The 14,254-nt window shown below is 50.3% G+C and overlaps 1 protein-coding gene across 2 annotated transcripts in view; it reads right to left on the reverse strand.

The window, feature by feature from the left end:
* Positions 1–432: 432 nt before the first annotated feature.
* The window catches only part of PRKCB (protein kinase C beta), a 77,764-nt gene continuing 63,942 nt past the window's right edge, over positions 433–14,254 (reverse strand). Inside the window, exons 16-17 of one of the 2 annotated variants that reach the window (XM_052679747.1) lie at positions 12,957–13,097; positions 433–3,723 (exon numbers count right to left, since the gene is read on the reverse strand). In XM_052679747.1, coding sequence (XP_052535707.1) covers positions 3,571–3,723; positions 12,957–13,097 — 294 coding nt within the window. In that variant the 3' untranslated portion in view covers positions 433–3,570. Of the gene's footprint in view, positions 3,724–6,223; positions 7,482–12,956; positions 13,098–14,254 lie in introns of those variants that run through there. The other variant, XM_052679746.1, reaches the window with a different exon arrangement.

Consider the following 14,254-nt stretch of genomic DNA (forward strand, 5'->3'; position numbering starts at 1 on the left):
CAGGGAGAGATGCATGCCCCAAACTAGGCCCCTAACCCCCTGCATGCTGTGATGCCATGGAGTGCTCACAGGGTGCTTGAAAGAGCACCTGCAGTACTGTTAACTTATCCTAGCCTTAGTCAGAAAATAGTTGAAAAGCCAAACAACCAACACTTTCCTTCCCTTGTGGTCTATGTGCATCCTTAAGTACAGCTCCTGCTGTAGGTTTCCAGTCCTGGACCACGCTCCTGTGCTTTTGGTGATGCTCTCTTTCTGTACAGATCTGCACCTTTGTTACAAAGGTGCTGCAAGGTTTCAGCATCTGCTCCTGGGGCCACACCACAGAGCAGCAGCCAGAGCCAGTCACCCTCTGGGACCCTTCCCCATGTACGAACTGAGCCCTGCAAGCAAAGAAATGCAACTGCACAAGGTTTCTTTAAAATTATACATTTTATTTTATGTTTTTCAAACATGCAGCAAATAGAATAAAGAGTATATGCCCATCTAAAAGGAGGTCTTTATGAGAATCCTTCGACAAACATACAGCAGGTAGTCTAGGATGTAGAAAAGTCATCAAATACTTGCAGGTGAAATCAAATTCACAAACACAAACTGTTCAACAACAAACATTTTCTTTTTTTTTTTCTTTTTTTTTTTCTTTTTTTTTTTTTTTTCCTCCTTGTTTTAATTGCCAGTTTGAAAGTGATCAGAAATAAACAGCTTGGATGACACTTTCCTGCATGGAGCAAGACGCTTCTTGCTGCCTTTGCTGATACAGGTTCCGCAGACAGCAAAAGCAGAGGAGCTGCAGCACGTTGGGTTCGTATGGCTCAGCTCCACATTCCAGATACAACCCCGCAGCCTGGCACTCTGTGCTAGATATCATGGCTCTTCATTTGTTCCTGGGACCAAACTGGGACCCAACACAGCCTCTCTGCTGCCTCTGCCTGCGAGCAGTCCCTGCTGCCCTGCTCCATGTCACTTCCCCCTTCCCTTGTGATCCCTTGTCTCTATGAGCCTGCAGACTCCTGCTCCATCTGCAGCTGTGCTTTGGGATGGCCTGCGGGATGCAGCAGTGCAGGACAAGCAGCCCTTTGCCTTGCCTTACATGAAATTTCCATACACTTACAGCACCATTGGGTTGGAAGGGACTTCACAGCCCCTGCTGTGGGCTGTTTGCCCCTGCCAGCTCAGGCTGCTCAGGTGCTCAGGGCACCCATGGCTCTCTAGGCAACAGTGCCAGAGCCTCATCACTCTGAGACCACCCTGAGAACATGGCACACCAGATACATTTCACAGCCCTCACACCCTGGCCCCAACAGCCCTTTCCTATTCCGTAGCAGCAGTGGGGAAGAGCAGCCACTGGAGATGGTTTTGCCCCTGCCCCACAGTGAGTCCCCCAAGGCAGCCCACACCCCACTCAGTGTCAGTGGCAGAGCACCCGGTGCCTTTCAGCATCTCCTGAAGGCTCTTGGATCTGAGTCTCTTCCTGCAGTACTGCTTTCCCCATCCGGCACTAAAGATTAAATCATCAAATCATGGCAAGAGATGAGTCAGCCACTGCCACTCTACCCTTCCTTGCAGGAGTTCACACAGATCCCAGCATCTGTGCAGGGTAGATCCCATTTTACATTTCTGCATAGAAGAATCAGGTTATCTGGAAATAAACTTTAAGTTAAGAGCTTTGCACATAACAGAGTGGACAGTGTCAGCAGTGCTCACACCCTGCACCCTACCCCGGACATAGTGCTGAAGAAAAGCTGCTCCGTGCAGAAGTGTGGCTCCTGCCCCAGGTTCTGGGATCCCTCCCTCTGCAGCAGCTCTCATGGGGTCAGGCCCGCAGCACCACAGCATCCCTTGAGCGACTGCACCATGGGAGCATCCTCAGAGCCGAAGGTATAGAAATTGGAAACATTCACCATTGAAGGAATACTAATTCTGCAGCAGCAGACTTGAAAGTTACAGTAACATACATGCTCTGAACATCAACTGTGATCTGCAGAAGATGGTGAGATGTCTTCTGAGACGTGTGCTGGAGTTATGAGCACTCCCATCAGAAGCTACCTCTCACCGCCCTGGTCATGATGCAAAGTTGCCCATAAGCTCCCTTGCACATCTGGCACAATTTGCAGTTTTGCTGTGTTTTGTTTGGTTTTCTTGAGCCCAGCTCAGCACCTGAACTCCAAACAGAGCTCACACATCCCAAAGCGTGCAGCAGGGCCGGCTCGGCCACGCACAGCTCCAGCTTCCAGCAGCCTTTTCATTTCAGGAATCATTGGAAGAAAGAAATAATCGCAAACGGTAGAGTTGGATGTTTACAAAAGATCTACAAACCAGAATCTCCTCGATAGGATTCCTTGTGATTCATAAAATTCCGCCCCCGCTTTTCCCCCGTATTCATGAAGCAAAGTGTATTTACATTAGAATTGGTCGAGGTTTGAAAGAATATACATGCTTGGTTTGCAAACCAACCAAACTCGCGTGCACCAGGAGGGGAACGAGGCAGCACCACAGGAGATGTGTCTGCAGCACAGCAGTATCCTCTGGGCTGGGATTTTTGAAACCATACAGAAGGCCCTGGGTTACTGAACAAAATCCCCAGGAATTTTGCCTGAAATCTGGTAAGCCGGGATGCCTGCAAAGTTCATGATTTTGAGCCTTTAAGATAGTAGCAGAGGGTATAAAGTATAAAAGTTACCTTTATAAATAGCCCTCAGTACAGCCCCTTTGAAGTGGGCGTGTTTTCAGTTGGTAAACGGAGAATATAAATGTGTTTTGTTTTGGTAGAATATTAATATCTTTTACAGAGCTGTTAAATTTTGACAGTGTCTGTGGAAAAAAAAACAAAACAAAACAGGAGAAGGATTTATGGGAGTGCTGACAGAGTATATCAAAACTGCAAACTGTTCCAGATGTTAAAAAAAAAAAATCCTACCTTTCACTTAGAAAAAGATTTGTTCTGATTTACAAGAACATTAATGGAATTCATTTTGTAGTCTTAATGCCTGAGAAAGAGGAGGGGATGTGGTGGAACGCACGCTTACAGCAGGCTGGGGAGGAAGACAGCCTCGGCGAGCCGGTGTGACCGCATGTACAAGGCATTGAGAGATGTCTACAAGCAGAGGTTTCCACACTGATCAAATGTATCCATGTCTCAAACAAAAGGTTCCTCTAAGACACGTTCACAGTCATTGCAAGCTTCAGCACAATGGTTTAAAATATCAACCATGCTTAGCATTCAATGGCAACAATTTGTGAATACCTAAGTTCACAGGAATTTCAGCATCTGATTTCGAAAATTACAAAGACCGTAGCAATTTGGTATATTTCTGTTTAAAAACTCTATTAGTCACCACCAACTACAGTTCCTAGAAGTATTACTGCTTGTTGACTCAAAACCCCGCGCGCTTCCAGCAAGGGCAACCAAGCTAGCGGGTGACACACACACACAGAGGCCTCCTACAACAAGCGCTCGTTGCGTGCCGGGGTGTGGATGTACGCACTGCTGATCCCGGAAGACTGGTGTGGTATTTACAGGGCGAGCTGGAGTTTGGGGCTGCGGGAGCAGGGAGGTGGCGTCCGTGCCGTTGCCTACACGTTAATGACAAATTCCGGGTTGGTGTAAGAGAAGCCAGCGAACTCGTTCTGGTCCAAGTTCATGATGAAGAGTTTGTCGGTGGGCGTGAGCTCCACAGGCTGCCGGGTGAACTCTTTGTCGAAGTTGGAAGTGTCGCGTTTGTCCTTCTGTCAAACGGAAAGCACAGAGTTAAAGAGGGCAGCGCGGGCCGTGCGGCCTTCGGCAAAGGGAGCGGGGCCGCGGGCGCTGCGGGACGGATCAGCACCGCGGACAGCGCCGCGCAGATTTGGCGCCAAACCAGCAGCTGCGAGGGGTCCTGGCGCCTGGAGCTCTACTTCTCACCATCATCATCACTATTTAGGCTCCTCTACGGTATGGTATTGATCAACACAGTGTTTTACTGATTTAATTTGAGGATGTCATTTGCTGCAGGGCTGTATATAAGAAATACATTAAAACCTCCACGAACAAAAAGTCCACATATGCAACCTTTTATCATTTTAATGTCACAAAAAGAACAATTTTGCAGCTACATCGTAGGCAAGCAAGCAAGCAAACAAACAAACAAGCAAAATTAAAAACCATCCAAAAGGTATGGTCTTAATTAACACTGATAACCTGCTGTAAGAACTGTAGTCCCATTGGCAGGACTGTGCTGAGATACTTCGCAAGTCCTGCAGCCAGCATTCACTGGGCTGAACCAGGGGCTACACTTGGTGCCATGTAGGAACCTGCCAAATGCTTTTCTTTAGCCTCTCTGCCTTTGAGCACCAGGGTGCCAGCTCTGTTCGTGGTGCCAGCTCTTGCCGAAGGCTCTGGAGGGGCAGCACCGTTGTACTTGCGCTGTCACGTCACCACAAGAACCGCTTCCTGCCTGCCATCATAGCCACCAGCTTTCCTCACTGATGGAATACACGGGCAATGGGCTGTGCCTTCACCACAACTCCTCCTGGCCCAGCTGCCACAGCCAGAATATGGCAAATCATCCAGCCCACCTCCCCTGCAGCCACATCTGGAGACCCTCTGGAGATGAATCCAACCTTGAGATGTGGCCCAGGATCACAATGTCTTTGTGGGGACAGTGCTCTGCAAGGGGAGAATGGGAGAATCACGTGGGAACTTTTCCAGATCAGAAGGTAAAGAGAGCCAAAGATGTCCAAGAAAAGACAAGGTAGGAAGAAGCACAGAGATGGAGCTCAAGGAGAGTAAGACGAAGCTGGAGAAAAGCCAGGATGTGCACATGAAATCTTGTTATCCATGAGCCCTGCTGTCACAGTCCTGGCTGGGTTCTTCCCTTTGGACGAGAGGCAGCTGAGAGGTGCTGCAGCCCTATGCTCCCCTCCCAACAACACAGAAGAAGCAGAGGTGGATCCAGGGCATAGTGCAGAAGTGAGGAGGGGAAGACTTCAGATGCAGATAAAGAGCAAAGCAGCAGAAACACAAGTGTTAGACAGACCTGGATAAAAGACAGCCTCTGAAGGGGTCAGTGTGGGACCAGCAATGGGCAGAGGGCTCTGACCATTGGTACATAGGCTGTAGAACCATCAAGTGGCTACTGAGCCAACAAGCACTGAGATGATTCTGTCCTACCCAGTAGGAGAGTTGCAAAGGGGAATCCAATGTGCACATCTGGCTCCTGCGCACTGCAGCCCTTGGCCTTCCAGAGCAGGGCTGATGATGCCAGGGCTGCATCCCTGCAGTGGGTGCCCAACCCAGGAGTCCTTAGGGTGAGTGGCTGCAGAAATGGCTGTGTAGTGCCAGGTCAGGGCTGGGGCTGCCCCTGCCCTGCCTCCTCCTTGCCCTGCTCTGGGGCCTTGGCACAGCCAGCGGTGCCCAGCTGCAGGCACAGCAAAGCAACTTCTGCTGAATTCTTACCTTGAGCTTCATCCAAAATTGCTAGCAAGTTGGCTTCTGCCAAAGATGATGAACAGCCCATGAGCGGATGGAGTTTGGCCACACAGAGCTGGTAAACAGGGATGAGGAGGAAGGGGAGGTTCATGGCTGGAAATGCTCCAGGACTCCAGCAGGTACGGAGAAGCAGAGCAGGGCAGGGAGCAGCAGGACAGTGACTGTCCCTGTCCTCATGCTCTGCTGTAACCAGCTCCTGCTGCTGCCGTCCAATGCTGTTTGGAAAGTTCCCGCAGTGATCCCAACTGCAGCAATTGAGCAGAAGCTGGGTTTCCAAAGACAGAAAGGAAATTCTGCACGCATTCAGGAAGAGGGAGGATAGCAAGAGCCCCGTAATCCCTCTTCAGCTGAAACTGCCAATTGCTTTTAACAACTGCTCCTTTGAGAGCGAGCAGGCAGGGCGATGAGTCACCGGCACAGCGCACACTGCCGCACTGAGATAGCGGCACTGAGATAACCGCGGCCACAGCTTCCAGAAACCCTCAGTGCTTTCCACGATTGTCTCCGTTTGAGGCGTTCAAAGAGCCACTGAGCAGCAGCCCCCTCTGCCAGGAGAAGCCCCTCTCCCTGTGCTCAGAGGAAGAAGGCGAGATCCCACCAGGCTCAGCCGCACGGTGACGCGGCGCACTCCCGGCGCTTCCATCCTGCGTGGCGCTGCGCTGGGGCGGATGCTGAAAGCAATGGGCGAGCGCTGGGTGCTTCCACCCAAAGGCCAGGGCTGCACAGGTGCTTCCAGACAAATGCAGGTTTCTTTTACGGTATTTCTTACTTTCTTTTTATTATTATTATTAATTATTATCATCACCGGTATTGGAAAAAAAATAATAAATTGGCACATTACAACTTAAAGCAAGTCGATACAAAGTGACACCCACCAACGTCTGCAGAACAGTAAAAAAAAAAAGAAGCTGTGAGGCCATTATTGTTTCAAGAGAAATTCATCCATCCTGAAACTTTGTCTTTGATGCCAGAAATAAAAAGGAGGCGATTTAAATATCCAGTGACATTTCTTTTTAAAATTGGGATATTAGTGGAAACATCTCTTTACAAGCTTCACAGCAGAATTCACAATACTGTTCAATGTTAAATAGCATCTCATTCGTGTTAATACTGTTTTTGACACATTTAAAGCACAGGTAATAAACTCCATCAATTGCTTTGGCATTTGAAAAAAAAAAAAAAAAAAGTTTTGCTATGAGAACCAACATTGTGTGCTATTTACTAGGGTGACCATGGATTTGAAAGCATCTACAGCAGCTCTTTAAAAATATCCTGCTTATAACTGGATACGTTTCGTTCGATTAAAAAAAATTGCTACCTGGAAATTGCACAATCAGGAGAAATCTGTGCTGACAGCAGAGCTGCTTCCCCAGCCATTGACCACTGCTACCGAAGACCCAGAGGGCGAGCCAGCTCTGCCCCCAGCTGCCCCACAGCCCCCAGCTGCCCCGCAGCCCCCAGCTCTACGGGGTGAGGTCTGGTAGGGAACACTTCCTCACACTAAGATCAGAAGGCTGCAGATGGAACGTTCACAATCGTATTAAAGGACTTGGAAGGGGAAGAGCAGGAATCAAAGCACGTGTTGAAGAGATTTCTCCTAGTTGTCGTAGCCCACACCTGTCCGTTTTACCTGGTAGCCAATAAACCATTTCCATTTTCTACAAATAAAAATCGATAAAAACATTGTTTTTACTTACTGCACATCACTTACACTTCAGGCATGCCCGAAATTATGTGAAGACACTTCTGGCTTTGAAATATGGTCACTCTAGTAGTATTACTAAAGAAAAACCATGAATGCAATGTCACCACAGCAGCAGTTGGGACTGGATGATGAAGATGAGATCTACACAGCTACTTAGCTCTTGGCTTCAGGTTTAAAAAACTCAGAGTTAAAAAAGGAAAATCCTTCGAATTCTGACTGGTCAATGTTCCTGATGACTTCCTGGTCAGGAGGTGTTAACACGGGTGGATGGCGAGTGAAAAACCGGTCGAAGTTTTCAGCATTGCGTCCACACTATGAGAGGGGAAGAAAAGAACGTATGGTGGGTGGAGAAACAAAGCAAACGGATGCGGTGTGTGCAGCAACCCCTCCCAGCACACCTCGCAGAGCGGGTTATTTCAATGCAGCAATGGCAGAAAAGAAAAAGGTGCAAAACATGTATGAGCTTTGTTAGTCATCAGGTGATGTTATTGCATGAGATAGCTGGAGACAAGCAGGGACTGCTGGCTGCACCATGGCAAGGAATTGCAGGGAGCAATGAGATGGGAGTGCAATTACTTGCTGCTTTCCCTTGCCTGCACGCAGTCCTGCACCACCTCGCACTGTGCCACGCACACGCAGTTTCTCTGCTAAAGACCGTGATGGTTCCAGGTCTCACTGTGCACACATCCATGCTCAGGCCCTCCTCCTACACCTGGCTGGCATAGGAAGCTCTCACCCGGTGCTGCCAAGATGCTTCTCCCTGCTCCTGCTTGAGGAGGAGGCTTGCATTGCCTGTAGAGCCCCCCAGCTAAGGCACTGCTGCCTGCAGGCTGTGCTGCTGGAACTGCCAACTCCTCCCCATCCCTGTCCATGCCCACCCTGGCACGGTGCTGCCGGCACGGCACAGTGAAGCCCCTGCAGCCAGCACCACCCTGGGCTACCCCAGGGCCATTGCATATCAGAAGCAAAGGACCCATCAGTGCATCTCCACCTGCAGCAATCAGGGAGATCGGGAGCAGGCGACATGCCAGACACTTTATTTAATTTCCTTAGCAATCACAACAAGGGTCCTGTAATTTCCCGTGCTAGAATTATTTAATGTATTAATAATAGTGGTAGCTATAAACAGGTGGAGGCCGGGTTCCTGCAGCAGCTACAAATTGCACTCTGTTGCCACCCAGCACACGGGTTTCACATCCCAATGAGCTGCAGCTGATGACTTTGCTTTCTGGTGGCCGAATTCCCTCACAGCGCTGCCCTGGCCCTGCTCCCCAGGAGAGCTGCAGGAATGGCACCTCCCAGCCCTCACCTCTCCTCCCCTCCATCTCCCTATGGAGAACGCACACTCCAAGTGCTGGGATGTTTCTCCTGGTATTTAACTTACATTTGCTGAGGAAACAGATTTACATTTTTAATAAACATCAGACTAAACGTAATGAAATATTAAAGCAAATACACATACACTTCAACATCCCCCAGCGCCTGGCTCTGCCAGAAAGGAGGCTTCAGGGCACGCAGCAGCAGCATCCCGCAGCTTCCGCTGCTGTGCTCTCTGGGCAGCCCTTGCCACTTTCCTACAGTGAGACACTCCTTATTTCCAGCTCTCTGGAAAAGGTCCAACAGGTGACAACAGAGTCCATTTAACCCCAGCTACAGCCACTCTCCTGCACTGCACTGCACTCCCCCCTCACATGCCCTTGTCCCCAGTGCACTCCTGTGCAGCTCTGGCTCAGCTCTGAGCACAGCTTCTGTGTGTCTGCACTCCAGGACACACAGCCCAGCACAGTGCAGGATCTCTGCAAAGCTTTGGGTGTCTGACAAGTCAGCATCAGCCCAGTGCCTTCCTGAAAGCCATCGTCTTAACATCAAAATAGAAAATAAATTCCTCAAATTGAAGTTGCCGGCAGCACAAAGCCTGGGAGCTCACATCGGAAACAAAGCGACAGGGGCTTTTCTAGGCCATGCTGTCAGCAGCCTTCAGCTCTGTGATAAAGCACAGTGCGAGTGAGATTAGCACGGAGTCTGCAGTGCTGGAGGTTATCAGTGCAGGAACACGCGGCAGCACGGGGTTCACCTGCTAATAAGCAGCTCACCTGCAGATCATATCAACTGCCAATGCACTCTGAAGGCTGTGCAGCACTTTGACAATGCAGAAAAGACAGAGCTCTACGAAACGTGAGGGAAACGTGGGGCAGCCCCGTGCTGCAAGGCAACGTGCGTCTTCAAACCATCAAACCCCATTGGCATGACTCAAAAATGCATCCTTGGGCAGTGCTGCCAGTTTTGGGATGGAGGGCACCACTATACTTTTAATACACATACTGACAAATGGTGATTCCCACCACAGTGCAATGCAGCAAGAATACACGGAGGGGAAACTGTCGAATTCGCATCTAGCTGTAGTGTTCCATGGATACAGGGGGCAGCATCTCCATCACTCCGACCACACAACATCCGCCAGCCCCATAGAATCATATCGTAGAATCATAGAACGGGTTGGGCTGGAAGGCATCTTAAGGATCATCAAGCTCCAACCCCCCATCGCATGCAGGGCCACCAATCTCCACATTTCATACCAGCCCAGGCTGCCCAGGGCCCCATCCAACCTGGTCATGAACACCTCCAGGGATGGGGCATCCACAAACTCTCTGGACAGCCTGTTCCAGCACCTCACCACTCTCACAGTAAAGTATTTCCCTGATATACAATCTAAATCTTGCCTCCTTCAACTTAAAACCATTTTCCCTTGTTCTGCTATTATCTACCCTTTCACAGCCCTTAAAATTAAGTTCCTCTTTAAAGGACAGAGACACACAGTGTCAATCTTTACGTTTATCCAACACCACGTCATGAAAAACCACGGTTAGCACTGTATTAATGTACAGGCATCACTCCACTCTGAATGGAGAAAGGGGGAGGGTGGAAATTTATCTTACATAAATCCTCAACGTGTCCTGCCTAATATTTATAGCCAGCACCAAATGACTTTTTTTTTTTTTTTTTTTTCTGGCTGCAGAAATAAACCTGTCAGTTTCAAAGATAGCCTTTTTATTTTATCAGCTTCAGCTTGATTTCAAATAGAGACAAAAGGGACCATAAAATATTCTCCATTGATCCCCGAGATGCAGTCAAGAAGGCTGAGTGGGCTGTTGCCACATCGCAGCCACTCTATGGATGTTCTCCTTTTTTGGGGTCCTATTCAGTAGCGTTGGGAGGAGACAGGGCAGGGCTGTACCCATGCAGGCTGGGAGCAATTTCTGGGAGCATGAGATTGGTTAATGATCCCAGCTCAGCATGCTTTAAGCAAGGTTATGGAGCAGCTGCTGAGGCAGTTTCCTGCTGTAGGGTTTGCTGCCATCCTCCCCCATTAACAGCAAGAAGACTCTTCCCAATGCACTGAGGATACTGCTGAGTGACAGGGGGGAATCTCAGAGAGCCCTCAGAACCTAAGCTTTTACAAATCCAAGTCTGTAAATGGCAGCTCACTATCAATTAATTCAAAGTAATTAGAGGAATAGTAATTTATGCTATTAAAATTATTAGATTAAAAGCCATTTTTTAGAACCACTGTCCTGTTGCGATCAATGCTGTGCTCTGCCATGGGATTTCAGTGCTTTCAGCATGAGAAGACTTCTCAAATCACCAGGCGTTATGAAAAGTAAAGGAGTAATTAGGTTCCAAAAACAATAATTATCTCAACGAGAGATGGGGAGAGCAGGCGAGTGGAAGCACACTTCCCAGGGCAACTGCGGATCTGGGGATGGAATTGTTATGCACAAGCCCAGCACAGGAGCAGCCAAGCACAGCCCCATGTCAGAACTACAGCATTTCTGCACACCACAGACAGCTCAGGCCCTGATCTGTCTCGTTACCGTCTCTGTGATAAAGGTTAATCAAGCACAAAGCACGAAGCAGCGCATGAGCTCCTGGGGATTGATTTCCAGCTCAGGGCAAAGGCTGTGTGCTGTCCTGCTGCGGGTTACGGTGCAGCAGCTCTGAGGGGGGAGCAGAGCCCACTGCAGGGTATTCTCAGTGCTGCACAAGCAGCCAGAGGTCCCTGAGCAGCGCCTTTCCCACCCAAATGCATTCCAACATCACCCAAACCCCCCACTTTCCCTTCTGTGCTGCTCTGATTGTGCTCACAGATGGCACGGAAGGAGCAGCGCTTTGCAGCACAGATGCATTGCTCTGAAATATCAGCTATCAGCAGTACCTGGCTTGGCTTAATCCTACCTAAATCCCGAACCAGCTGTGCTACCTTCCTATTAATCTCCCTGCTACCCAGCACTGCAGTTCCCCCGCCGGCAGCCGATACGTGTGCAATGACAGGCAGCAGCTTACGGGCCCCATTCTGCGGGCCGTGATCAAAAGGATTTTTAAAGAAATAAGACATTTAAAACAGGACAAAATCTGCATATTTTAAAACATAAGAACTGTGAGAAAGCACTTTAGGCAGAATTAAATTGTTTTCAGCTGCGACAAGACAAACAAGCAGTAACACTGTGTCACAGCACGCAGAGAACAGCACTGTGGGGAAAGGGCAGGTGGCAGGGAGGGAGCACAGAGCTGAGAGCCAACAGCAGCTGCTGACCTCAGGAGCAGCTTCTGCAGAGCAGGGAATGCCCAGCATCCTACATCCCGAGGTAGCAGCTCAGCCTCTGCTCTCAGCTCTGGATTGTTTGCACAAAGGCGAGGTCCCACTGTAAGCCAGAACATCATGATGTATGCACACAGCCCAACAGCTTCTGCACTGATGTGCTTCGGTAGCAGTCAGTGCCTCCCCATGTTCTCCTGATGAGAGCAGAGAGGCTGCACACATTGTGGGCACTGCAGCAGAAGGCTTTGAGGTCAGCAGTACCCCAGCTCTGTGCAAAGGCAACACTACTCAGGGACTGAGTTTGCAAACACATCTGTGACATTAAAATGTGCAGAGTGCCCTGACTTTGCTCAGTCAAACACAGGAACCACCTCTAGGCACTGAGATGTGGTCTAGCATGGTGGATTAAGTGAGCCAGCAATGCCCCAACCTCCATTGCTGGGGATACCTGTCAGTCTCAGCCTTGCCAATCAGAGTTAACTCTGGATTTGCTCTTTTCTGTAAAACTTCAGTTCCCAGCAAGGGCACAGAGCCAATGGGCTCGCAGGGCTCTGCATCTCCTGCCTGTCCCTTGCAGCACTGATGGCCTCACCCATCCTGAGCTCTGTACAAATCATGCTCCCACTTTGCTGACCCTGCTGGCAGCCCCTGCCCTGCAGCAGCACACTCACTGCACACACAGCCCTATTGCTGAGCGCACCCAACACAGCAGCATGGTGCAGAACTGCAGCTCCGAGCTCTGCTCACACCCACACCAGCTGCGGCCTTCCAGAGTTCACCTGGGAGAGAAGCTGCAGAGGGAAACACAGCTGCGGTGCCACCGGGGGCAGACGGCGCTGCAGAGCTGGATGGTAAAGTTTAGACAGAGGAAAAACGAGAGCGATCTGTGCAGCTAGAGAGAGAAAACAGGAAGGCTGAGCCCTGAGACAGCACAGTGAGGCGCGCTGTGATTAAATCCGAGTGATGCACGTGGTGCTGCTAGCCCTGTAAGAGCAAGACTGAGTGCCCAGTGGCAGCAGAGTGCCGCTCTCACCGCAGCGGTGCCAAACCTCAGGGTGACTCAGGGTGCACAGGGGGTTCCTGCACACTATAGGGGCACGGGCAGCACCCACACGAGTGCATGTGGGCACAATGAGGGGGCTGGGGACTGTGTAGTGGCAGGGAGGGGGAGCGCAGAGCGCAGCACTTACAGCCTTTGGCTTGAAGGGCGGCTGGATCTCCTTGCGCTCCAGCTTGTCCCAGTCGATGTAGCGGAAGAAGGCGTGCTCCTTGATGTCGCGCTCCCCCTCCGGGCCGCAGCCCAGCCGCTTGGCAGGGTGCTTGGTCATGAGCTGCGGGGAGAGAAAGCAGCAGCTGTCACATATGGAGTGCCATGAAGTGTCTCCAGGGCTGGCAGCGGGAGGTGACACCCCAACAATGCTGCAGTGCCCGGGATGTGGGCATTGGTAACTCTGTGCTGGGAGCCTGCACAGTGGTGCTGCCACCACCCCCTGCCAGCACCACTCCAACAGGGCTGCCTGGGTGTCGAGAACTCAGTTTTGCAGCATGGTTCATGTTTAAGGCCACCATCCATTTCAGAAGAACAATCTGCCCTCCAAAGCTTCCATCAGCCCCAGGGGATCTCTCTTCTCCAGACCCGGGCTGCACAGGTGGGGACATGCTGTTAATGAAAGAGTCAACGTGGAGAAAAAGGCACACACATTATTCAATAAGAAAAGTGACAGGGGCTGTGGGAACCAAGGGCTGCTGTGTGAACATTCATGTCCTGGGGCATTTTTGGAGCTGTGTCAGGAGGCACAAGGAGAGTCCAGAGATTTATAAAGCACTGAAGGCGCAGAGCACGCCTAACAAATGGGAAGGAGGAGTGGAGCTGACAGCCACCCTGCTGGAAAATGAGGCTCAGTCCATGGCTGACCCACTGATGTCAGCTCTGTGAAACGCAAGCAACTCATCCTCCCCCCGACAGGCTCTGGACAGCATCCTGACAGTTCAATCTGATCCCACCTCACTGTGCTGGAGCAGGAACATAAAAAGCCGCCTGTGATTCAATAAGGTTTTCCTAAAGCAAAGCTCTGACAACAATGCGAGAGCCTGGAATGTGCTAATAAACTGATGGAGCGATTTGGCTGTCGCTGCAAATGGCTTAGTTTGCATTCAGCCAAAATGGAAAGAAGTCTGTCCTCCAGTCTTCGGTGTTGCATGCTTGTCCTGAAGCAGCATGGGGAGCAGCTCTGTGCCCACAGGCTCTGTGGGGCAGTGGGGCTGCATCCAGCACTGCTCTGCTTTGCAGTTGCTCTATGCACAACCAATGCTCAGGTACCAACTGGTTGCTCCCAGCCAGAACTCCATTTCCTATCTGCTGCTCTGGGCTGGAAGTGGTTTCGTACAAACACCGCCTGCTTCAGCGGAAGTGTTGGTGTTAAACCCACAGTTTCCTCCTTGCACCACCAATGCACACCGCAAGCAGAGCAGCTCAGCCTGATTAATG

This window comes from Tympanuchus pallidicinctus, unplaced genomic scaffold (assembly GCF_026119805.1).
Source record: "Tympanuchus pallidicinctus isolate F22 unplaced genomic scaffold, pur_lepc_1.0 scaffold18, whole genome shotgun sequence".
Classification (NCBI taxonomy): domain Eukaryota; kingdom Metazoa; phylum Chordata; class Aves; order Galliformes; family Phasianidae; genus Tympanuchus; species Tympanuchus pallidicinctus.